Genomic DNA, 27,956 nt, shown 5'->3' with positions numbered 1-27,956 from the left:
ATCAAGTGGGTCAAAAGTTATACTGAAGTTAAACCTAACAAGTGACAAATCAAAAATGAAGAGACACAGTATACAAAAGTGTAAAAATCTAAAATTAATGGTCTTCCACTGCCAAAATCAACAACACTGAACAAGGTTGAGAATAATTTGTTAGATGTGCATGAGAACTGTTTGACAATTTTATGTCATCACTCTCATTATAAAGGACTGGAATCTTGCTGCAATTATATACACTTCCCTCCATACAAACAGAAGGTAGAAATGAAGTAATTAATTAAAAGTCAAACATGACTAATTTAACATGACAAAGTAATTTCAGTTATAATAAACTCCATACAAGTTAAAATTCACTGATTAAATTTGATCTTATAAAGTGAAGGCCATTTCAAAAAATTACTTGAGCAACAGGCTTTCCTTGTCTTATAAATTAATTTGAAAGGACAAAAGTAAAATGATAAAAAGCAACCAAACAAAAATTAACACTGCCTGTATAGGTTTAAAAATATCTAAGGTGAATGCCTTTGTTTACCATTTTTAGATAGGAAAAATATTCTCAGAAGCATCCTTAGATCATTCTCTATTTCTTTTTCTGTGTATCGAATTTGCTTAGGGAAATATTATAAATGTACCAAAAAAATATATTAGACTTTCTTAAACAAATTAAAATCAGGAAAAAGCAAACATTGAAATTGTCCACAATGGGTCTTAATTTTGTCATTAAAACAGAAATGACTGGTTTGTTATGGGGTTCCATTAACTATTAAAGCCTTTTCTCTAGATTTTTCTCCTTTCAATTCTTTGGAACAGTGCTTCAAGCGCTCATAACCATCATATGGTAAAAGCACTCTTTATGGAGCCCACAAAATAAAGACTGTTGATGTCATTCACTGTACTTTCTAATATCAAGACCTAAAACTGCAAAATCTATAGGTAATATTTGTTTTTTAAATGTATTAAAATAAACATTAAATAAATAACCTAATTTTAGAACTCAACAAACTAGAAAAAGAAGAACAAATAAAATCCATAGTAGAAAAAAGGAAATAAAGATTAGATTAGAAAAAATTAAATAGAGACTAAAAAGGCAACAGAAAAGATGAATGAAACTAAGAGCTGGTTCTTTGAAAAAATAAATAAAGCTGACAAGCCTTTAGCTAGACTCACTAAGAAAAGAAAAAAAAAAGTCAGAACTGAAAGAAGAGACTTTAAACTGATACCACAGAAATATAAGGATCATAAGAGACCACTATTAACATGTATATGCCAACAAATGACATAACCTAGAAGAAACGCATAAATTCCTAGAAACACACAACCTTCTAAGATTGAGTCATGAAGAAACAGAAAATCTGAGTAGATCAATTACTAATCGAGATTGAATCAGTAACCAAAAACTTCCCAACAAACAAAAGCAGAGGACCAGATGGCTTCACTGGTGAATTCTACCAAACAGTCAAAGAAGAATTAATACCATCTTTTTCAAACTCTTCCGAAATACAGAGGAAGAGGGAACACTTCCAAACTCATTCTACTAGGCCAGCATTACCCAAAACCAGACAAGGATACCACAAGAAAAGAAATTATAGGCTAATACCCCTGAAGAATACAGATATACAACTTCTCAAAAAAATATTAGCAAGCCAAACTCAACAACACATTAAAAGAATCATATACCATGAGGAAGTGGCATTTATTTCAGGGATGCAAAAAGAGTTCAATACCCACAAATCAATCAATGTGATACACCACATTAACAAAAGGAAGAGTAAAAAATCATATGATCATCTCAATAGATGCAGAAAAAGCATTTGACAAAATTCAACATCCATTTATGATTAAAAAAAGTGTTAACAAAGCAGGTATAGATAGAATGTACTTCAACATAATACAGGCCACATATGATAAACCCACAGCTAACATCATACTCAAGAATGAAAAGCTAAAAGCTTTTCCTCTAAGATCAGGAAGAAGACAAGGATGCCCGCTCTCAACACTTTTATTTAACACAGTAGTGGAAGTCCTGGCCAAAGCAATTAGGCAAAAACAAGAAATAAAAGGCATCCAAATTGGAAAGGAAAAAGTAAAGCTGTCACTATTTGTAGATGACATGATACTATATACAGAAAACCCTAAAGATTCCACTAAAAACTGTTAGAACTAATAAATTGTAAAGTTTCAGATTCACTAAAGCTGCAGAATACAAAATCAATATACAAAAATCAGTTGTTTCTATATACTAATAAACTATCAGAAACAGAAATTATGAAAACAATCCCATTTACAATTGCAACAAAAAGAATAAAATACCTAGGAATAAAATTAACCAAGGAGGTAGAAGACCTGAAAACTATAAGACACTGATGAAAGAAACTGAAGAGGACACAAATAAATGGAAAGGTATTCCATATTCACAGAATGGGAAAATTAATATTCTTAAAATGTCCATACTACAGATCCAGTGCAATCCCTATTAAAATTCCAAAGCTGTTTTTCAAAGAAATAGAACACTCCTAAAATTTGTATGGAACTACAAAAAAAAAAAAAAAAAACAAACCCAAATAGCAGAAACAATCTTGAGAAAGAACAACAAAGCTGGAGGTATCATGCTCCTTGATTTCAAACTATATTACAAAGCTATAGCAATTACAGCAGTATGGTATTAACATAAAAAAAACAGACACACAGATCAATGGAAGAGAATAGAGAGCCCAGAAGTAGTAATCCACACTCTCATATTCAGTTAATTTATGACAAAAGAGCCAAGAATATACACTGGGAAAAGGACAGTCTTCAATAAAGAGTGCTGGGAAAACTGGACAGCCACATGCAAAAGGATGAAACTCTATCCTCTTACATCATACAGAGAAATTAACTAAAATGAATTAAAGACTAGAAGAAAACACAGGTGGTAAGTTCCTGGACATCAATCTTGGTGATGATCTTTTGGATATGACTTTTAAAAAACTAAGGCAACAAAAGCAATAATAAAAAGTGAGACTACATCAAACTAAAAAGTTTCTGCACAGCAAAGGAAATCATCAACAAAATAAAAAGGCAACCTACTGAGTGGGAGAAAACATTTGCAAATCATGTATCTGATAACAGGTTAATATCCAAAATATACAAAGAACTCATACAACTCAAAAGCAAAAAAAACAAAAAATTAAAATTAAAAATTGGTCAGAGGATCCAAATAGACATTTTTCCAAAGACAACATACAGATGGTCAACAGGCATTTGAAAAGATGCTCAACGTCACTAATAGGGAAATGCAAATCAAAACCACAATGAGATATCACCTCACACCTGTTAGAATGGCTATTATCCAAAAGATATAACAAATGTTGGTAAGGGTATAAAGGAAAGGGAACCTGTGTGCACTGTTGGAAGGAAGGTAAATTGACGCAGTCACTATGGAAAACAGCATGAAGATCCCTCGAATTAAAAACAGAACTACCATATGATCCAGCAATTCCACTTCTGGGTATTTACCTAAGAAAACAAAAACACTAATCTGAAAAGATATATACACCTCCACATTCAATGCAGTATTACTTACAATAGCCAAGATATGGAAACAACCTATATGTTCATTGATGGATAAATGGATAAAGAAGATGTTATATATATAATGGAATACTACTCAGCCATAAAAAAAAAAAAGAATGAAATCTTTCCATTTGCAACAACATGGATGGACCCTGAGGGCATTAAGCAAAGTGAAATAAGTCAGGCAGAGAAAGACAAATACCATATGATCTCACTTATATGTAGAATCTAAGAACACCAAGAAAACAAGCTTATTAACACAGAGAACAGACTGATGGTTGTCAGGGGGTCAGGGGTGGGAGACAGCGGAAGGGTCAAAACCTACAAACTTCCAACTATAAAATAAATAAGCCATGAGGATGTGATGTACACATTAGTTAATAATACTGTGTTGCATATTTGAAAGTTGCTAAGAGAGTAGACCTTGAAAGTCTGCATCACAAGAAAAAAAAAATTTGTAACTATGTATGGTGATTGATGTTAACTAGACTTACTGTGGTAATCATTTTATAATGCATACAAACATTGAACCATGATCTACAGATGAGAAATATGTTATTTATACCTCATTAAGAATGCTAATATCATTGACTTTACTTTCTCATTTCAACACTAAAACTACAAAATCTATAGGTAATATTTGTTTTTCATACTTACATGGCTGGCACATAAATGTTAATTACTATTTTTATTATTACTAACTCAAAGAAATACATAGCACTGTGATTTCTAAGAGCTGCAATGTTACTATCTGAATTACTGACTATCTTTACGACATCCCTCAAAATACTAGAAGACATGGGAAGTAACTGACTGGGAGAGTATGAAAAAAGCATACTCTAACATACAGAAGGCTCTTATTCAATGTGACAGATATTGATAATCAGTGTTATGGACTGAATTGTGTGCCCCAAAATTCATATGTTGAAAAGTCCTAACCCCCAGTATTTCTGTACTTGGACACAGGGCATTAAAGGAGGTGAATGAAATTAAATGAGGTCATAACCATGGGGCAGTAATCCAATAGCACTGATGTCCTTATAAGAGGAAGAAACATCACCAGTGTGTATGTACAGAGGACACAAAGAGAAGGTGGTTGGCTATAAGCCAGGAAGAGAGGTCTCATCAGAAACCAAACCTGTTGGCTTTCGACTTCCAGCCTCCAGAACTGTGAGAAAATCAAGTTCTTTTATTTAAGCCACCATGTCTGCAGTACTCTGTTATGACAGGCTGAGTAGACTACAGTTAATTTAAAAAGTCAGTAAAAGCAGGAGAAAATTAAAATGCTTTGTTAATACATTAAACATCTTATTTCAGCTTAAAAATCTATACATCCAGGGACTTCCTTGGCAGCCCAGTGGTTAAGACTCTGCGCTTCCACTGCAGGGGGCACCAGTTCGATCCCTGGTCAGAGAACTAAGATCCCACATGCCATGTAGCACAGCCAAAAAATATAAAAATTGTATATTCATTTATCAATCTTCTGATACAGAATTAAGACCTACAAAGATGTCCAATTTTGGCTTCTGTAAAATGAAGCACGAGCTTAGACTCTTACAAAGCAATCTGAGTACAGACACCTGGATTGCAGTAACTCTTTTCCAACCTGTCATAGTTATCTCAACCATTTCCAATCCAAGGCTCTAAAGTTTTTAGCAACTCACTTTGTCCTACCTTTCCAACGTATTCATATTTGTTTCTATAGAAATGACAACTTTATTCTTCCATTCTTATTTCACTGGTCTAACTAGTATTTAATTAATTATATAAGTGCCATGAAAAATATAACTGGCATAAACAGCTCACAGAAAAAACACAAGTGACTCATGATAAACCGACAATTCATCTGGTAGGTACAGAAGTGTACAGATAGAGTAGAGACCAAGTAATTCACTAGCTGAAAGTATCTGACATATTCTAGGTATCATGCATTGTGTTTTAGAGCAGGAATAGCCAGTACTTGTTAATCAAATGAGTTTGAAACGAGGTTAGTTAAGAGGGCTTCTGTGGTATACTCCCTTGGCAGCCATGGGAGATTGGTTCCAGGACCCACTGTGGATATCAAAACTGGCAGATGCTCAAGTCTGATAGTCAGGTCTCAGCATCCATGGGTTCTGCATGCTCAGTTTCAACCAACTATGGATCGTGTACCATGTTTAGGATGCACAACTGGCTGAATCTGTGGATGTGGAACCCTCAGATAAGAGGGGCTTACTGCATATCCAAATAAACGGTGGCCATTTAAAATGGTCACTTTAGAAGACTGTCACTGTGTCAAACAATTTGAAAACTCTTCTTTTGGAATTTCTGAAAACTGCTTATGTTTTAAACATTTAATGGTAAATTGTCATCCTTGGAATGAGATTTGACTTCCAAAAAACATTAAGTGACCTGTCTGGTATAAAATGTGAGCAGCAAAGTTCAGTAATATAATTAGAAGAAAAGCAAGGTGTACTATAAAGTAAAATAACTGTTTAATATATTTCTTTAAATGTACATCGATGTTTCAAAAACATGCTGAATAATTATGACAGAAGTATAATGAGTACAAGATGCTACTCCAAGGAACCTGCCATTTGAATATAAATTTCTAGTTTGTTTAAAAATGACTATCAGACACCATTTTGATTACATCACATATGCCTATACATATATATGCATGTGTATACACAAACACATACATACACACACACATACACACTGAGTGGACACCAATCAACTTTATATACATATATACGTGTGTGTGTGTGTGTGTGTGTGTGTGTATATATATATATATATATATGCATGTATACATAGTTTAGCTTTCAGAAATGCCTTGATACTGGAGCCCAATTACTGAGGAAAGTTTATCACATTGAAGATTCTAAACCTTATTCTGTAATAAAAATAAATCACTAAGATTTTTACATAAAGAAGTGACTTAACAAATGCAGCGTTTTAGGAAGATTTATTTAACATATAAGAACTGGAAGGAGAGAGGTAATTTAGGAGATTATCAGCATAAACCAGGTATATGGTGATAAGGCTCTAAATTAGGGACAGACAGGAAATGGAAATTAAAAAGACAAAAAACAAGGAATATGTAAAATAATATATCTAAAAGGCACCTTACAAATATTAGTTTTTATAAGCTGTGAAGTAGATGAAAAAAAGCAAATTCAAGTAAGGATGAATAAGACAAAATCCTCAGGCAGTAACAACCTGTTCTTTTCTGCTTGCCCTACAGATTCAAAGCAAAGACGGGGCTTACCCAAGTTTCTAGTGGATATGGAAGAGCTTTGGTTGTCAATCAAGATAAGTACAGCCCAAGGAACATCCTGTAGATTTAATTAAGCTCCATTATGAGGCATTATTCATATCAATTCTGATCTGGATATGAAATAACAGATGTTTTGTTCTTTCTTCCCAAGCTTAAATGAATTATGTGTGTGGGAGAAAGAGAGAGAGAGAGAAAGAGACACGAAGAATGAAAACACATGTTGGACCCTAATAGATGGGGGCAAATTACTTTCTCCTTTATATAAAGTGACATTTTCTCTTCAGTATAGTCTGCAATCAAGTAGGTTCAGCTTTTGGAGAGAAATGGTAACTAGTACATTGCTAATCAGACAACGGTTGTTTAAGAGTTCTCTGCTTTGTAAATGAGCCCAAGGATGCCAAATAAACCCTGAGAAGTAAAGGTCAACTTTTATTTATATTCTTCAATTTCTATATTCTATTCTTACCCTTTAAACCGCACCAAATGCCACAAACTTGTTCAACTTTTGCCTCTTCCTGAATTCATCAATAATTAAAAAAAAATCAAGGACTAGGGACTTCCCTGGTGGTCCACTGGATAAGACTCCACACTCCCAATGCAGGAGGCCTGCGTTCGATACCTGGTTGGGAAACTAGATTCCGCATGCATGCCACAACTAAGACTCGGAGCAGCCAAAATAAATAAATATTTAAAAAAACAAGAAACAAAAAATGAAAAAAAACACCCACCTCTTAAAAAAAAAAAACAAGGACCAACATTTCCAAACTTCATTAGAGGAAAACTAGAAAAATCTACTTCTAATTCTTCCAGGATTTATCTGAAAAATACTAGAATAATTTACCTCAAATTCCTTCACCTTTTCCATTGTTATCAACCGCCTCGATGTGTGACTGGAAAGCTTCTGCTCACAGTTGCTGATGAGTTTCAAGCAAGGGTGCCAGGGTACCATCTCCTCAGTGTATCTGAAGAAAGAACAGCTGACTGTTAGGAACACTCACATGTGCGCCGTGCACAGGATCGTCATTGGGGTTATTCAGTGTCCTCCACACTACATGCTGTACCGTTTTATTTCACATATGCCAACCGTCCACATAATCCACAAACAATCTGAACTTTTAAAAAGCAAAGTATTTTAAATTACCACATCCAAAGAAAGTAGCTTATTTTTTTTACCTGTATAATGAGAATGAGAAAGAATACAAGTATGTTTTATTGAAGAATCCCAAGCATTTAAACCACAAAAATACAAGATGACAATTCCACCCTAAAGGATCCCACAAGAGCACATAAGACAGACAGAAATACATTCCACAACAGCCCCCTGACATTCATGAGGGACTGATTCAATTGAAGATTTTTATAAATTCCCAAAGAACAAAGTCCACTACAGCATATACTTTCCCCTTTAAAATAAAATGTGTCTGCAAAATTTTAATGACATCTTGAGACCTCTATTAACTTTCTTTTATGGGATTATTCAGATAAATTACCACTAAAACACTACAGATGACATCAATCCTTTGCCATGAAATGAAACCAAAGTTATGATAAGAAGCAGTGGTGCCTCCTGCTGTGCAGCACATGTACTTTGTGAATGAAGACGATGGCACCTAGATAGCAGGACAGCCAGGCTGCAGTAGTTCAGAACCTGACATCTGATAGGTTGCTGGGTTAATCTTGGTAGAAGAAACAGGTAACAAATGTGGGGGAAACAGCTGTGGAGCAGAATTCAGAACAACAGTGGGAGAGAGGGCTCACTAGGTATGGGCACCTTTTAGAACATTGTGATTGCCAGTTTTTAGTTTTCCTTTGCAAATCTTCATAACTTTCTAGATAAACAGTCTGCAAACATTTCTTATACGGGAAATCTTAAAGCTCTGATCCAAAATGCGAAAGGTGCTGACCAGCACTTCCTGTAAAGGACCACCATCTTGGCTAGCGCATTCTAATGCATCAACAGTGTCTTCCCCACCATTCTTTAACTGATTTCTCTAGGTCCCTGTGACCTTCAACAAGCTCTCCCTCATTACCTTGACCACATGCTCAAAACTTTCATCACCCACTTACCAAGCAACATTCTTAATGCACTGCACTTCATTATCAGTGGAAGGAATTCTCTTGAAGTCACTTTCTGCCTCCTTCCTTAGGGCTTTCCAACAAGTAATGGCCACTCCAGATTTCATCTCACCTAATAATTCTCTAATGCTCACTATACAGTCAGAAATGTTGTGCTCCTATAACATTAGTTGATGTAAAATTTGGAGTCTTCATAACAAAGCATTTATGATGTGAAAGAATACATTCTACACCATAATTGACAGATTTAAATAATGGTAACAAAGAGAAGATATAGTTTTGACCTTAGGCATGCAAACAGCAGGGTTTATAGATGTCAAATTGTCAAATCTAGTGATGTACCCTGTTTTAAAGAAAAAAAAAATCTTATTTCCTGGCAAAGTTGACAAGGTATTTTTATTAAAATGTTACTTAAATGTATACAAACATAAATTCCTCATGCTTATATAATTTATATAACTACAAAACCAAAAACAAATTTATAAATTAAATCAAAGTACAAACCCAATATAATTTTAATTAATATTTATGACATTAATAATGCTAAACTGGTGAAACTAAGTCATTGGCATTTGGCTAATAGCACAAAAACAATTACATGTTCTAGATTATTTTTGGACTTGATCTTTGATTTTAAGCATAAAAAGGACATCATTTCGGTCATCATTACCATTAACAAACTTGTCTTTAACCACTACTTTAATCATATGAATGAGCCAATCCATTTACCAGTGTACTCCCCAAATACCACACTAAAAAATTAAAAACAGCAGTTTAAAAATTATTTACTATATATTTACTAACATATTCCATACTAATGGACTGTTTGCAATCCGTTAAGTAGAAGCTATAATCTGCACTATGCCTAGACTATTATGATGGTATGGTATCTTATCCTAATTCCCTGTTTTTACTACTTTCCCCCTATAATCTAAGCAGCTATTTAAAATCTACAGCAGCCAGAACAGGTAAATCCACAGAGATGATAAGTGATTGTTAGGGACAAGAGCACTGGTGATTGTTTATGCACACAGGATTTCTTTTGGGGACAATAAAAATTTCTGGAATTAGACAGTGGTGATGGTTGCATAACTTTGTGGCTATACTAAAATCCAGGGAGTTGTACAGCTTAAAAGCATGATTTTCATGGTATAAAAATTATATCTCAACTTTTTTTGAAAAGCAAAAACAAAAACAAAAACCATATAGGTCCCTAGCTTTTCCATCAATCAATTCTGACATTTATTTTCCTGTGATTCCTGTGAATCTGCATGCCTCAAGCTAACTATTAGCGTTTCACTTTCAAGTTAAGAAAGAGATTTTGTGCTGATTGGAGCACTTACTGAAAACAAATTAAAGAATCACTTTTTTCTGTTTCCTAGATGAAAGATGAAAAACATGTTCTGTTCACTTCTCTGAGCCACCACAAAATTCATTTTATCAAAATTAAAATTTATCCCCAAATCCTACTTTGGAGTACTTTATTAGACTTCTTCACTTTGTCCTCATTTTTATCACAAGCACTAGCAGCTGGATTTCTATTAAAGGACATCTTCACAAACAAACAGTTTATAATCACTTCAAGAGCATTATTTGTATATAAATGACAATTAGAAAACAACACATATATATATGTGGAACCTAGGCAAAAAGCTACACTCATTCAACAGCTTAGCAACTCCTATAACATCAAACATATGAGTTGAATGTATGCCCTGCCTGAATGAATGATCTTCAGGGTCATGTGCAAATAGTTGAAATTGTGAATAATAAACTCACAAACACCAAGAGTCAACAGTAATTTTATGTGGCAAGTCTCTGTGAGGAATAAGAGTAAACTACTAGGAGAGCACAGATGAAAGATTAATGAATTCTGCTGAGAAAGGGTTGGGAAAGTGTCACAGAGGTGGTGACAATTAGCCAGGCCTTGAAAGATGACTAGAATTTTACAGCTGAGGAAAGAAGAAAGAGTATATCAAGCAATGGAGACAGAATAAAGATAAAAGGATATAAAGTGTACAAAGTGTCTTGATGCTGGCCAAAAATCCAATATACTAGAGTGGGGAGAATCTGGACTAGAGGAAGCACAAGTTTGTTGAGGAGCAGTTTCTTCACTACAATTTAAATTGCTAAACAGTGAGAAAATCCTTTTTCAATCATCAGTTCTGACAATTCTTCACAAATAACAAAGCTGTTAGGTAGTATTTTGTTTTTATTATGTTTTATACCTTTCAAAATGTTCTCGGTTTAATGAATAACACCTTAACTTGATTATAACGTACAATTCTTATTTTTAAATTTCAGTCATAACAGGATTTGGTTGAGTAAATTAATTTAATAGTAGGACTAGAAGCTACATTCACTATACCAAAAATATAAAAGTTTTAAAATTAAGCTGTGCTAAGGCACAATTTTAAGTGAATTCTTTATTCCTAGTCTAATAAAAAGCTATATTTGCAAAACAACATAACCAAACTAATTCTAAATTGTTTAATTCAGAAGCAAGAATATTATTTCAAACTTCTGCAGATGATTTTAGTTTTAAGTTCATCTAATACTGTGTTATTTTTAAAAGAGTTAAGATTTTGGATTATGTTTGCTACAAAAGTGAAAATAGTTCATTCCCTAATATAAACTCAAGACAAACTAAGTTCATTAACGAGATCACTTTGGGTTAAGGGGAGGAGAAGCCACAATAGAAGTCTAGTAATGAACATCAGAGGACCTGGAAATAACTCTCTCAGGGACATATAAGTCAGGGAAGTAAATGCCATAGTAGTCATCACATGTGTGTCCTAGCCTGAAGTTTGTCCTTTGATAGAACAGAGGTTAAAAAAAAAAGTAATAAAAACATGCCTCCCTTTTTTACTTCTAAAAAATCCCTTAGTTATATGGACTTGGAAATTTCCCCTTGTTGAAAATTATTAAAAGTACTAAAGAAATATCCAGTAGCCATTTTTTTAAGGTCTTCAGAAATACTAAAATAGGTGAAAGTGCCTCCAGTTTTACTTTTTATAAAAATAAAAGAATTACAAAAGATATTCATAACCACATTTAATTTCAATTATAATTAAATAATAAACTACAAAATATTGGAAAATCTGAAATGCCAGAAAATAAGAAACACACAAGACTAATGAGGATATTTCAAAAGGACAGAGGAGCCCTGCTGATCAAATCTGGGACAATTTGAGCAACAAAATAATGATAGTAATAAATTATAACCCAATGAATAATATAGGAATCTGTGACTCCATACCAATATAAATTAGTAAATTAATGGGAGGGAAGGGAAAACTAATCCTTCTAGTAGAATGTCAACTTACATACGCAGAAGGAATGATGGAATAGAAAAGTCATCATGATGGTGGCTGTCAACAATAGAGCTGTCAATGTGAGTAGTGACCTGATGAAGAACAAGATACTGGTGTAATCTTGGCATACCTTCCCCTGGGAAATACTAATTGAGAAGAAAATGATAATTCACAGTGGAGAAACCTGACAGAGAACAACATGACCAGATGATCAAGTTTAAGATCTCCGGTAGGGGGGCTTCCTAGGTGGCACAGTGGTTGAGAATCCGCCTGCCAATGCAGGGGACATGGGTTCGATCCCTGCTCCAGGAAGATCCCACATGCCGCGGAGCAACTAGGCCCGTGAGCTACAACTGTTGAGCCTGTGCTTTGGAGCCTGTGAGCCACAGCTGTTGAGCCCATGTGCTGCAACTACTGAAGCCCACGCGCCTAGAGCCCATGCTCCACAATGGGGGAGGCCACGGCAGTGAGGAGCCCATGCACCACAACGAAGAGTAGCCCCCACTCACCGCAACTGAAAGAAAGCCCGCGCACAGCAAAAAAGACCCAACGCAGCAGTAAAATAAATAAATAATTTATTAAAAAAAAAAAAGATCTCCGGTAGGGGTTGGCTCTGTGTGCCCCATAATGCAATGCACTACAAACACAGTATCATTTTTGTGGTATTTCCACCAAGACCATTACCTGAGCCTGGTCAAGGAAGAAACATCAGATGGACCTGGTTAGGGGTCAACCTTGAGAATATAAGCCATGTACTCTATAAAACTGTTAAGGACACAAAAGATAAGGAAAGACTGAGGAAATATTCCAGACTGGAGGAGAATGTCATGATGGGTCAAAGAAGTACATTTTCCTGGATAGAATGCAATCAGTAAAATCTGAATGGGGTCCATGATCTGGACAGCAGCACTATCAATGCTACTTTCTAGACTTCAGGGGTTGATGGTGATTTGACAAGAATGCTCTTGCTTCTGAGAAATGCAATGAAATATGTTGGGGTGATGGGGCATCATATTTGCAACTTCTCAAATAGTTCCAAAAAAGATTAATGATAACGGGCATGTGATTAATGTAATGGGTGAGGAAAGGTAAGCAGAGGAGGTGTATGTTAACAGTTGGAAAATTTGGATGAGGGGAGAGATGGGAGTTGTTTGCATGGTATTTGAAACTTTTCCATAAATTTGAAATTTCAAAATAAAATTTTAAAAATCCCAGACCTGAAACTTGAATTAAAACAAAAAGACAAGTAAGCTTGCTGCTGGAACTCAGCTTGGCTAAGGCAGAAACCACTTCTGCACAGAAATAAGCAAACATGCTCTTCTCTGAAAATATTCATAAAACCCTATCTATCACTTCACATACGAGGTACCTGAGATCTTGGGAGATGCTGAATTAAGTGAACATAGCACTAGGAATAATGAAATCAATAAACGATCCAGTTTTTAACTTTAGACAAGTCATTTCATTCCTTGGAATTAATTTCTCTTATTTCTAAAATTAAGAAATAATTTCTTAACCGAGCACAAGCCCAGTGTTAAGGCGCCCAGGTATGACTGTGTAGCTGATAAAGAAAATACACTACAGTCAGGTCACAGTAGCTTCCAATGCAACATTTATAAAACAGCAACAAAGCACAGCTTCCAACTGCTGAGAGGCCATCCACCAATACTAGAAGACAAACGAGATAACCCTGTTCTTAAATGCTTTTTGTATAATTATGCACAGTAAATACAGAAATTAAAACAAATTTTTAAAGAAAGATTTCTACAGCATATTGAAGAACTAGCCAAATTTTGAGCTTGTTACTGCCTTTCAAATCTAAAGATCCTGCTTTGTTCAACACATCCTGTCTTTCATTTTTGATGTACACAGCTCTGTTTATAATTAATAATTACTGAATGATGAAACCCAAAGCAATAATGTGAAACAAAACCAGGGCTTTAAATATAAGCATAGCTGTTATTTTGGTGTTAGCTTTTAAAAAAGATTTTACTGAACTTAAGGTGATTGTAAGAGCCCATATATATTGAAGCTAACTAGTAGTAGATAGATGAATCACTCAGGTAAGTTGTTAAAAATTACCTAGGTTTGTGGCCTGGCAAAAGAACTACTGAAAAGCTGACACATAGGCCCTGAGCTAAGTGTCATACACAACAGGAGCAAACTTTTGCTTTTACGGGCCAGACAGTAAACGGTTTAGCTTTTGTGGACCATGTGTGTTTCTGACACATATTCTTCTTTGTTGTTTTTTTCTTTTCTAACGACCCTTTAAAAAGGTAAAAACTAGTCACAGCTCAAATGCCTTACAAAAACAGGCTGAAGACCATATCAGGCTCACAGACTGTTGTTTGCCCACCCCTGATGTAAAATAAAAAGTTCAAGCAATTCAATCAATAAGAGGAAGGGGCCTGTTTTGTACAACATATTGGTAAATGAAGGCTATCATACACATTACACACAAAGATATTTACTCTGAATGTGATAGAGACAGAGAAAAAAGTATGCTAGATATACAAATACCAAGAAAAATGAAATTAAAAGTAAAATTATTTAATATTACATACTCTGGTGTGTACACTGGTAACCAATAGACTAGTCTTCCACCTAACACGAGGGTCTCAGCTGCAAAGTTTAACAAGTCAAAAAACATATCACTCAGATGATAGCTCAGGGAAACAGGAACGTGGCTTTCTGGACTAGACAAAGAAAACAAAATTTCAAAATCAGTGAAAAACTTAAAAACCAGTGAAAAACTTTGAGACTATTAAACCAAGTTAATTAAAAAGAAACAATATGTTTCTTCCCAAAGTAGTAACATCATATTTAACTTTCACTTACCATTTTTCTATCCCTTTTGGTATTTCCTTCTGTGAACCTGTTCTTCTTGTAGATTCTCTAATACCATATGGAGCTAGATAGAAAACACAGGTAACATATACAGTCAAAAGTTACCTAATCACCACTGCGAAGCAGATGGACATCATGTGCCTCCAGATGTGACACATCTGAGGCACCTGAGAAGGACACATCACCTATGCAAAATCCCAGCTGAGAATGCATAACAAGAGGGATGTTACATTTATAACACAGGGAGGGCAAGCAGGCAGGTAACTGTGTTCTTCAAAATGTCAATGTCTTTTCAGAGAAAGGTTGTAAAAATGTTACAAATTAAAGGAAGCCTAAAAGCAATACCTGACACTAAACTGGATACTGCACTTCAGGGAAACACATGCTATAAAGGATATTACTGGGTCAATTGAAAAAATTGGATGAGAAACTACAGATTAAAGTACTGTATCAATTCACTGAAACTGATAACTGTACTTTGGCTATCTAAGAGACTATCCCTATTCTTAGGAAATACACACTGAAGTATAGGGGGGTAAAGGGCCATGATGTACACAACTTACTCTCAATTGATCAGGAAAAAAATAACATATTTCTATAAGTACACATAGAGAATGAGAGCAAATAATAAAGTACATTATTAATAAAAAGTCACTCAATTTTCACAAGTATATTCATACTGATATTCATACTTGACCACTAATTTTTCTTTTGTTAGATTTGAAACCATCTAAGTTACCAAAGAACTAAAGACGTCTGAGGTGGAAGGGCTGAGATACAGTTTGCTACTATCTACAGAGTTACTGCCAAATACTATAGAAAAGGCAGATCTATCCTTAGGATGCCTAAAAAGCCCAAGAATTCATGAGGCATAAGAAAACAACTTCTCGTGCTCATTCCAGAAGCTCAGTGCATTCACAAGCCCAGCGGTTCACAGAACCCCACATTTCTTCTAACTCTAGATAGGAGATGCCAGTTACAATGGGCACAAGAAAAAAACACAAAAAAACACATAAAGAAATGTGAGAGATCTGAACTCTGATACCATAATTGCAAATGACATTTTGCTCCAGTTGGTATACTAATAAGCAATTACAGTCAAATATAAAAACAAATATATATCTTAAAAAATAAGCTGAAGAGAAAAAGGGATGGAAAGTTAATATATATAATTTAAAAAAACAAAACTACTTCGTTAAATTGGTATCCTGCCCTACATTCATAACTTTTTCCTTCTCACTATGTGAAGGAGTTGGGGGAGGGGGGAACACTAGTACAAGTTGGCTTTTCTGTTGTACTGACAGATTTTGTACTTTAACTGTAAATGACTTGAGGAACCTAATCCTAGTCCTACTTTTGTATAAAAATAAACTTACGATCAGTGATGATTGCATCAAAATATGTGCCTTTCCTCCAAGAAGGTTTAGATGCATCCGAAACAAGGACATCAAGGTAATACTTCTCTAAGCCATACTGACGAAGATTTGCCCTAATGTTTTCATCTGGTCCTCTCCATTTCTGGTTTTTCCTACTAGCCTTTCCTGAAGGGAAAGAAAAAGGAAGACAGAACTAACAAAAAACATTCTTATCTCCTGTCATTTAGCTAAAAGTAACATTTACTCATCTAAACCTACATTTACTCAAATAAAATTTGCTTTCATTTAAAATCTTAGTTTTATTTATACAAATGAACAATTAGTTTTATTTTAACTTATTATAAAAAATATTTTGAACAGTAAACTGTACTGATGTCTAACTATCCTTTCATGTAAAACTGCCTTAAAATACTCATTCAATAATTAATGTATTCAAAGCATACTAATAAAGATACAGAGTTAAATAGAACAAGGTCCCTTTCCTTTAGCAGTGTAGAAATACTGATGAATCAGATACATAGAACAGAAATGAAGAGACATAACTTGGGAAATGCAGGAGCTATGACCATGGAGAGGAGGCAAAACAGAGACACAAGAGATGAAAAGTTAAAATGGGGGCCCAAGGAAGAAGTTCAAAAGTTTTAGTTTAGGAGACATAAATGGATAATGATACCATCAATTAAGATCGAGAAACCAACAGGAAAAACAAACCTAGGAAAAAAGATGAGATTCATTTGAGATACATCAATCTTGATATACCTTGAGGTACCTACAGAAGATTCAGAAAGAGATATTCAGCGGGTAGTTGAAGGCCAGAATATATACACTTAGGAGATATCAGTATAAAAACTTAAGTTAAATCTATAAGAATGAATGATATTTTTTATTAACTTAGGTGGCAATTATGTAAGTGTTTGTTCTATAATTACTCTTTTATGTTTATAAACCCTTCTCTATTATGATCTACTTCACAATAAAAACGAAACTTAAAAATCAAAATAGGAATGACGTGACTCTGCACAATATGTAGTGTGAAAGAAGTCAACGAGATGCCTGGAGAAAAGCAATATATAAACAGACAATGAAGAAAACCAAAGGGCCTTCAGGAGACTGAGATGGAAAGAATCAAAGAAATCCAAGTACCACCCAATGAAGCCACTGTCTAGGAAACCAAGGAAGGCTTTATGAAGGTCAACACTGCCAAATACTGTAGATCTGTGGCCTTAGTAAGAGTTTTCAGTAGGCACGGAAGCTGGAAAACAACAGGCAGAAGACAGAGATGAAAAAGAGGAAACAGCAAGTATATACTAGCCTTATTGAGAAGCACTTTGGCAAAAGGAAGAGGAACACAATGTAGTGCCTAGCAGGGCCCCTATAGGGTTGATAGAAAAATTTCTGTATTTTTAAAATAGAAGAAACTTGGAAGTACTCGAGAGTATAGTAAGAGATTAGAAGCATTGGAAACAGAGGGCATGTCTAACAGCATCTTGGATAACCTCTGCAGAAACTCTACCTCAATCAGAATTCTACCCAGGTAGGCTGAAAGGTTATCACAAAACTTTTAAACATAACCCTAATAAATAAAAATTCAAATGAATTATATAAGACAATATCCTTAAAGCAAACATACTGCTTCTACTAAAAGCAAATTGGAATAATTCCTCTTAGCACTTTGTCTACTCTAACATATTGCAGACAAAGACTATCTTTTTCGGATGAGCCCATTTAGGTGAACTTCATAAAATGTTATTCATTCTCCTTACAGTACTAAATTCCTTATAGTCAAGGTAGGAAAAAAGACAGTTCATCAAATACAATATATCAAATCACTTCAGTAAAAGAAAATAAAGTCTAATAAATTCTCACCCATATAATAAGTTATACTGGGTGAGAAAAAGGAAAAGCATGTTTTATAGGCCAATTCTAATTACAACAATGAAACACCAACATAAATACAAACAATTTCAAAATCAAAGAAACTTTACATTTTTAATGCTATTCAGCTATAAAGAAATATTTTCAGTTTGATTCAATTTCATCCAATCACACTTCATCAGCGAAGCTCCTAGGCTTTAAGTATTTTCCAAATTGCCTCAGAGGCAAGCAGATGCTTATCTCAAGTTACTCTCAGTCTAATGCAGAATCTTTAAAGTTCTGTCATCTTAGCTGTTTCAAAGCTGTTTTGGTCAGTTATGAAATTAAAAACATGTATGGTACTCAAAGGACTAGAAATTAATGGAGTATACATGCAACATATGACTGAATAAAAGAATGGTGATCATTTTTAAGAAGAAACTCTATGTTTTACTGACATGAAAAAGCTAATTACAAATGGCTAGTCCCTCTCCTACTTCTTTCCCAACCCTAAAGTTTTACAACCTTATTGACTGCCTACTTTTTAAAAATCTAAAACCAAAAATAGCTCTGAAAGGAGGGCTTTTTCTTATTCATCTTTGTATTCCCTTGGGAGGTCATTTTGCTCACACTGGATCACTTCATAAAAAGCAGATACCCAATGAAGTCTTACGGTTGTAAAAATAAAACTATATCATATTATAACTCTGTATTTTAACATTAAAAATAGATGTACAATGCCATATATAACTAAGCATTTTAAAGGCACATTTTGTACAAGAGCAACGACTGTAACACTGTCTAGAACCACTACTCACCCAAGCCATGAATGGTGTTGTAGTCTATGTCTGTCCCATATACATATGCACCAAAATGAGCAGATGCTATCAGAAGGCCACCTGAAAAAAATCACATAATTGTGATCTGTTAACCAGAAAGTCCCAGACTCTTATTTCTTCCCCTATTTAATCTGATCCAGATTCTTACAAACTAGCTGTAGGCAGAGTACCCTAGAATGACACTGGTTCTGGCCACATTTAGCAAGCTTCAGAACTGAAAAAACAAACCCCTAAGCTGTGTTCATCACACTGGTCACAAAGCAGGGAATTAATACATGCCCTGGCATAATTACTTTAAACAGCACTACCTTGGGAAAATTATCCTTTTTTTTTGGTCAAAATAATGTTTAGACATTTTCATCTTATTTTGAGAAGTCTATACAAAAGCATCTTGCTCCTTTCTTACAAATGAACATAAAAGGCTGCTACACAAAGAGCAGGCAATAAATAAGTTCTGACAATGGGCTTAATTCTCACTGAAGCCAGAGTTTCAAACAAGGAAGGCACAATTAATATGTAAGAGATTAATTCTTACAAAAACTAAAATATGAGGACAAGAAATAGCTACTCCTATAATAAGTGAGGTAATTATCTCGTCTTAAACTATAAACACAAATTTCTGAATAACTAGTATCAGACATATACAAAAATAGTTAATACAATGATTTTCTTTTCACTTAGTGCTGTGAACAAAGAACAAATATCCTAATACAATTTGAGTGGACTAAGTAATTTGGTAGGTGTGCCCAGCTTACATATGAAGAAAAATCCTAATAAAGATTAAAAATTAATGAAATCCTTTAAAATAAAATGTAATATTTTTTAATTAAGAACAAAAATTCACAAAGTTAAATATTTTAATAATTGTTCTTTTCGGTGTACTTCATTTTGTTTTTAACTATCCAAATTGAAAACGTTCCTACTGCTTGGGTAAGTCCCAATAACCATAATGCAGAAAGATGTCAGTCAAATTGAAGTCAGAAATATACAGAAACATATTCTTAGACTATGCACAAACTTGGATATGGGGAAATAATTAGGGCTCTTTCCATTATATTCTTTTGAAATATAATCTCTAAAATTAAGATGGGTAGTGCCTCCAGAGGGTCAAGGTCTATAAATTAATGGTGTTCCTTCCATAGCCACTTAAAACATAATTTGGTAACGTGTACTTAAAAATACTTTGCTCGATGAAAAATATAACTGACTACTTCCCAGTGGAGCCATGAATAACAGAAATGGAAGACTAAAAGTACAGCAGAAACCAAAACCTAGGTTCCATCATACTAACTACAAAAAGCATTTGTTTGAGGGGGTAAGGTTAAGTAAGACCTCATAATTCTTAGCCTATAAATGCAACAGTCAAAATTGAGGGAAGGTACTGTATGTAATGACTTGAAATATTCACAAAAATCACTTCACCCAAATGATGAGGAACTACTACAATTCTGCCAATTAAGGCAGATACTCACCTAGAAGAACTAGTTGTCAAGGGGAACAGAAAAGCTTTCCTGTGCTTCCTTAAACAGAACCTTATCCACTTGGTTAGAGTGAGTTTTGAGAAGACCCAATTTAGAGTACACAGCTGAAAGAAGATGAATAATCTGTTAGACTACATCTGTTAGTGAACTCTGTGCCTTTTAAAAGCTTTTCAAGTTTTAAATAAAATCACTATAAATTAGCTTCTTTGAACTGGTCACTGGGTAATCACTGTTAATCCTCTTTCCTAGCTGTTTTTTTTTCAATCAGATGAAAGCATTTTTGCATTTAGTTATTACCTCAGTTGGAGTTTCCCTGGAAGCTTTTGGGTGGAAGAAGGGGTGATAAAAAAGGAGGGGTGAAGTGTTGAGGGGGCAGATAACATAACTCACCCAATTTCTCATTATGCTATCAAGTGTGAAAATACCACATATGTGATCTAGACTAGCAAATCAGTGTTTTAATTTCTTATTACTTAAATAGTAACCAGTTTAAGGTTAGGGCAATATCTTACAGGCAAAGGGACACAATAAATGAACTTTATGATAGTTCAAAACTAAGTTACGATTTTCATCTGTAGAGATTTAAGTGGAAAGCTTTATGAAAGTGTGAAAATGAGAACTGGGCTTTGGCTTTGCTCAAAGAAAAGGAGGAAAAACTGTGATACTATTTCACCTATGTTATCCATTAAAAAAAAAAAAAAATCTAATAAATTAAACTAGTAGCTTAAGTAAAAAGATTCTGCCAGAAAACAGAAATTCTACCAAACTATGAGACTCGAGAAAAGAGAAGTACAAAGAGTTGCAGATAAAATGGGAAGCAGAGACTATTAAAAAGACCTACAGAGATCCATAATCTCTCTCCTAACTTTCTCTTTTCCTCTTCATAGTCTCCTCCCAGAGCTAGGACAGCAGGTTTCTCAACACCTTCTACAATGATAAAATTTCAAAGTTTTACTCCTTTCCTTACACCTATGGGCCATTTGAATGTAGAACAGTCTCCTGGGTGTATTCTCAACTACTAAAGGAGCTGACTCATTTGAGAGAGGAGAAGGGGAAAAGGAATCAGAGCTATGGCTGCAGAGCTACGTCACTGCACCTATAGACATCGGCAGACACCTGAGGCAATTATTTTCACTAGGTATAAACAAAGTTTATAATTTAAATTATAGAAGTTTATAATTTTAACCCTCAATTACCTTGCCTGCTGCCATAACTTGCCAATAGTTGCAAATTGTGACTATCTTGGAAAACAGCCAAAGAAGGAACTAGAAAATGAACTCATGGCCAAATGATTCATCATCACAGTTCAAAATTAGCTATGTCTAACACCTTTCACCAAAAAGGCATCTAAGGGCTTAACAAAATACTTAAAAAGTGATAAACAGTACAGTTCACTGTCTACCATACATCACACTTCCTAAGAATTTCATATATTACCTCTTTTAACTTTACAATATATTACTTATTACCATTTTACAAATGATGGATTTGAGGCCCAGACAAGGTAAAAAATTTGCTCAAAGTCACACAGTAACTGATAGAGTAAAGATTTAAAACTCATTCTCTTTGCTTTTATGGTAGTCTATACCATACTACCTCCTTTAGGGTCAGCAGCAATTGAAATAAATATTCATTAGCTTACTAATTAGACACACAAAAGTAAAATTTGTTACAAAACAAATTAAGTAAGACTGCACACTCAGTTAATAAAAGTTGTATACTATTCACAAGTCTTGTACCACATCACAGGCAGGCCTGTGTCATTATAGGTATTCAACTTATGCATGCTGATCATTCCTTTAGTGATGTTCATATGAGAACAGCAGTGCGTCCTAATTACTGAGAGCTTACCCATGATATGTATCTTCCCCCTTGGGAAAATGGAGATATACAACTTAAAAAAAAAAAACTTACTACAATAAGAGTCAACATATTTGCTAAAATGGAAATGAAAGCGTGTTTCTGCAGCCCATAATGTCATTCTACATAAGAGAACAGACTGTCTGAAAGAAAAAGGAAAGGTATTTAGACAGGAAAAGACTGTATCTCTCCTTTCAACCTCCCAGAAGCTTTCTAACCTACTCTATGACCTTGAGAATCACAGGTCATAAGTCATCTACGGGTAAAGCATTAGGAAACTAATATATGTCAATTTTATAGCTTCAAAATGGAAAAGGGATTGCATATACTTGAATTAAAAAAAATACTAAAAAAGGAAAAAAGTATCATCCAATACTTTGAAAAACTATGACCATGGAGGAGGGCACAGGACTACTTATTTCTCCAATCCTTCAGAAGGTACTACCCATCGAAAAGAGAAAAGGCCCAGGAAAGAGGACAAGTTGCTGAAGAACTGTGCCTATTAACAATTATTGGCCATTACCAGTTTTAAAACAAAAGCACTAAAAACAAGCTAAAGTCTTAAAGCTATATTAAACAACAAACACAAATTATGAAACTTATTTTAGCAGGAGCTTTGCAAAGATTTTCCTCTTGCAATTTTCCATTAACTGTCCTACCTATTACAATTAATTTTCTATTAATTGTCCTATACAGTATAAACAGTCAAATGACCAAGATATGCTACCCACCTTAAGGAGCTGCCCTAAAGCAAATTAGGGACAGGTCTCCTCATCCCTTACCACACTAAAGGTAGTCAACACCTTGATTGCTACAGAAGTTAGCATTTTATATTATGCCCAGCCTCATCTACATCAAGGGAAGGAATTTTACCTATACCGGTAACGATATTTAAACTTTATGGTCTGGTCTATGTGTATGTGTGCATATTAAACATGTACATATACATATCTCAAAGAATCACTTCATAGGAAAAGGTTTTTAGAAGTCCAAGAACAAGATTAAGAATTAATAGATGGCTAGCATTTGGAAAAAGATAAATTAGATCCATTCCACACAGCATACAAGAAAATAAACTCCAATGCATCACAGATCTAAAAGGAAAAAAAATCAAAACTACTAAAGTACCAGAAGAAAACAGAGCTGAATTCCTCTATAACTTGGATGTAGGGTGAAAGCTTTTGCCTAGCAAAAAAAACAATTACATGCAAAGTCAAAACATAATGGGCAAACTGGGAGAAAATATTTTATATATTTATATACATAAAACAGGGAAAAAAGGGGGAGGGGGGACTAAAATGTAAAGTATTTTTAAAAATAAGGGGGGGGGGTCCAAAAAATCTACAGAAAAACAGGCAAAAGACAAAGATAATTCCAAAAAAGTTATAAAACTAGCCCTTAAGATAGAAAAAGTTATTAGATTTCACTCATAATAAGTGAATACAAATTAACACTACACTGAGATAACATTTTTACCCAGTAGATTGGCAAATTTCAAAAGCCTGACAAATTACTCTGCTGATGAGGCTGTGGAGGAATAGGGACCCTCATGTATTGCTGGCAAGAATGCACAATGGTATAATGGAGAGTAATCTGGCCACATTTAACAAAACTATACACACATACATTCTTCAACCCAGCAATCCTAATTCTAGGAATTTACCCTGGAGCCATGTTTCCAACACTATGAAAGTACATATGTACAAGATCATTCACTGCAAGTACTATTTGTAACTATGAAATATGGGAAGCTACCCATATCCAAGCTTATGAGATTGTGTGAATAAATTACAGTACATAAACCTATGCAGTACAACTATAAAAAAGAATGAAGACAATCTCGAACTAAAGGATGGGATTTCTAGGAAATACTGTTAAGTGGAAAAAAAAAAGGGATCTGTAGGGTTAGACTGGAATTTGTAGTGTATGTGAAAACTTACAATTTCTAAAATATGTATATGTTTTCTTGACACAAAACAAGGAACATTCTAGATAAAAAATAAAGAGAAGAGGAATAGTATTCTTCAAAATTGCAAGTTTCATAAAAGAAAATGTAAGACTTTGGATATATTCCATATCAAAGGATCAAAGAAACGTTAACAACAAAATACCTGATGCTAGACTGGAAAGGAAAAAAGATGGTATAAAGGACATCGGTGGGTGAATTACCAAAAATGGAAAACAAACACTAAAGTACTGTATTAACAGTACATTTCTAACACTGAAAACTATATTGTGGTTATGTAAGAGAATATACTTATTCTTAAGAAATATATATTAAACTCTTTGAGAGGTAAAGGAATGTAATGGATGCAACTTACTTTTAAATGGTACAGAAAAAAAATACCATACATATAAACATAATGAGAAAATAAGTGATAAAGCCAAAGATGCCAGATATTTTTTATAATATGAATATTTTTATTTTGCTTTTTTAAAATAATTTATTCTTTTTTTTAAAGCTCTTTATTGGAATATAATTGCTTTACACTCTTCTACCAGTTTTTGAGGTACACCAAAGTGAATCAGCTATATTTATACATATATCCCCATATCCCCTCCCTCCCTCGACTCTCTCCCACCCTCCCTGTCCTGGCCCTCTAAGGATGATGCCAAATTTTAACAATAGTCTACTCTGGGTCAAAGATATGTAGGTGTTCTTTACTCTATTTTTAATCTTGTGACATTTCTACAAGTTTGGTATTATTTCTTGTAAAGTTCAAAAAGTTGGGGAGGCACTTGGGATAATGAGGATAGGTAAGAAAGGAAGAGGTATAACAGTACACTGGAGGTGGGATCTATGGAGACAATGGTGGAATGGCAGAAGAAAGACTCATTCAACAACACAGGAACTCATTCCACCAGTTAGAATTTCTTCACCTTGATTTTATTTCTCCTAATGACATGTGATTGTACTCTTCAAGTTAGTTTATGGTACAATAGCTAGCTGGCAGATCCTATAATGCCGAGAGAGGCAACACTATGATAGTACAGAGCATGAGCTCTGGAGTTAAACTGCCTGGGTTTGAATCTCATGAAGCTTATACACTGTATACTTGGCTAAGTCGCTTAACCTTTCTCTGTGCCATAATCTCAGGAAGATTTTTTTAAAGTATCTCAATTTCAGTAGTTGTAAGAATTAAATTAGATAGTAACATTCCAGTGCATGGCTAGCACCTGACATGTTTACTATTCAACTAATAGTAGCTACTGCATCATCACTGCTTACAAAGTTTCGATGAGTTTCTGATGGGGAAAGACTACTACAAGGATAAACTCCAACCACACATAATTTATTCCTGAACAATCGGAATCACAGTGAATTTAGCCAGATGAACCTAAATGTGAGTACTCTCTAAGTATAGGCAAGATGGAGAAAAACAGGTTGAAGCAGGAAAATGTCTTCAGAGTCAGATGAAATAAACTTGGACTTTTAGGACTTCCATACAAAGTTAATTACGAGGACATCCAACCAAGTGTGTACAGAACCTAGATCACAGCCTCAGCAGCCAAGCTGTAGTCCACTGATACTTAGTCACTTTTCTTATTTTCAAACTTCACATATGAACCTCCACAAACCAAAGATAAGGCACATTAACCATATTTTCCCATGTAAGTATATAATTACCAATTTTAAGATGAATACTTTTTAAAACTTTGTCACTCGAGTCTTTCTTTCCAAGAGTTTTCCTATTTTTTTAAATTGAAGCATAGTAAGAGTTTTCCTATTTAAATAAACTGCATAGCTTTACAACATTTCTATAATATGCTCCCCTTAGTGGTTTACTTGGGGAAACAAAACACCAAAATTCTTTCAGCATCATCTTTGGAAGTGGCAGAAGTGTTAAATATTGGCTATTACACAAATATGTGGTTGTCTCTAATGATAAATAAAAGATTATTCTATTTAACCTTTTAGCAAAAATATTACTATGACCTTGACTAATATAAACAAGCAACATCTCTACACTAGTTTAACAATTAAATAAAAATACCTGTTCCAACAAATGGATCAAATACAATATCATTTTCTTTCACTTTTCCATGATTGGCCATGATGAATGATAAACCAGCATCCATGCTGGTATTTCCAATGAAGTGTCTCTTTTTGACACTGTATGACTCAATTAGCTCTCTCTGCCCATCTGCAATCTAGATCAGAGATATTTTTCAGTTAGTGTAAATGCACATAACAGACTTAAGATAATTACTCACAATAAACCCGCAGTATCCTGATGAAGAGAACTTCTTTCCATTTACCACGGCTTCACATAAAAATGTGATTGAGGTAGTTATGGACAAATACCTTTTATTTCTTAGTGTGTTCCCATTTATTTTTGCTTTTCAAAGCAAATGTGAATTGAATTTGAATGCAATTATTCCAGGGGTTGATGGTGAACTCTAGCCACCTCCTAAATAACAATATTCTGTAACATATGCCAGAGCTTCCACTCGCCCACTTACTGTCTCAGGGAAGTGGGCAAAATTGCTCTGCAGTAATTTCGTTTCTTTTCAGAATGGAAACTTAGATCAGAGAGCTCCACAAATGAGAATCCTGCTATCACAGCACTCTGACTTTTCTCTGATTTATTAAAAAAGTAGTTCACACTTTCTGACAAGTCCTATGTTAAGGTTTCCAAGTACATCACCTCCTACCTAGGCCCCATATCTAACAATCCTCATGCATTTCATCAGAATCTCTGGAAAAACAAACCAAACACATAACCACATATTTTCCACTGATTTTAACTCATACAGTAGTTCTGACTCTTCAACTCCTTCAAAGTCTTACATATAAAGAGTCAAATACAAAGGCCTAACATTTACCATTTTTTTAATCTATTTTTATTGAAGTATAGTTGAACAATGTTAATTACTGCTGTACAACAGTGACTCAGTTATACATATATATATATACACACACATTCTTTTTCATATTCTTTTCCATTATACTTTATCACAGGATATTGAATATAGTTCCGTGTTAAACTATTCTATATATATCAGTTTGCATCTGCTAACCCCAAACTCCCACTCCTACCCCCTCCCACACCCCTCCCCCTTGGCAACCACCAGTCTATTCTTTATGTCCCTGATTCTGTTTCTGTATCATAGAATAGGTAAAAAGAACAACTTCCTTACCCATCTACCAAAATAAATATTAAGTGGATTCTCAGGGATGCAGTTTGGGTCTAAACCATAATCCTCCAAAATAGAGAATATATGTTGTGGCTTCTTTAAATTCACTTTTCCTTCAAATGGCAGAAATTCAAGTGCCTAAAAAATAAAAGTAATTCTAATGTCCTATAAAAACTTAAAAGAAAGAATAGTGCTTATATAATAATACCTATCTTGTAAGTCTGGTATCAGCATTAAATAAGACAAAACATGAAGAGCACTTTGCATACAATGTAGAACAAAAGAAGCACTTAGTAGACATTGGAGATTATTATATATCAATAGTGGCTATATTATATTAATCTCATAGGTTTCTGGTG

The 27,956-nt window shown here is 34.3% G+C and overlaps 1 protein-coding gene across 10 annotated transcripts in view; it reads right to left on the bottom strand.

Moving 5' to 3' along the window:
* The window catches only part of TRMT11 (tRNA methyltransferase 11 homolog), a 59,680-nt gene that overhangs the window by 13,983 nt on the left and 17,741 nt on the right, over positions 1-27,956 (bottom strand). For 4 of the 10 annotated variants that reach the window (XM_057738224.1, XM_057738225.1, XM_057738220.1 and 1 more), the window contains 7 exons: positions 27,601-27,735; positions 26,454-26,610; positions 19,097-19,177; positions 16,425-16,589; positions 15,040-15,112; positions 14,766-14,897; positions 7,653-7,773 (listed from right to left, as the gene is read on the bottom strand). In XM_057738224.1, coding sequence (XP_057594207.1) covers positions 7,653-7,773; positions 14,766-14,897; positions 15,040-15,112; positions 16,425-16,589; positions 19,097-19,177; positions 26,454-26,610; positions 27,601-27,735 — 864 coding nt within the window. Of the gene's footprint in view, positions 1-7,652; positions 9,231-12,213; positions 12,294-14,765; positions 14,898-15,039; positions 15,113-16,424; positions 16,590-19,096; positions 19,178-26,453; positions 26,611-27,600; positions 27,736-27,956 lie in introns of those variants that run through there. The other 6 variants (XM_057738228.1, XM_057738226.1, XM_057738227.1 and 3 more) reach the window with 4 other exon arrangements.

The sequence above is a fragment of the Hippopotamus amphibius genome, chromosome 6, assembly GCF_030028045.1.
Source record: "Hippopotamus amphibius kiboko isolate mHipAmp2 chromosome 6, mHipAmp2.hap2, whole genome shotgun sequence".
In the NCBI taxonomy this organism is placed as follows: domain Eukaryota; kingdom Metazoa; phylum Chordata; class Mammalia; order Artiodactyla; family Hippopotamidae; genus Hippopotamus; species Hippopotamus amphibius.
The sequence above is the reverse complement of the archived record's forward strand: the minus strand, read 5'-3'. Positions and strand labels throughout refer to the sequence as shown.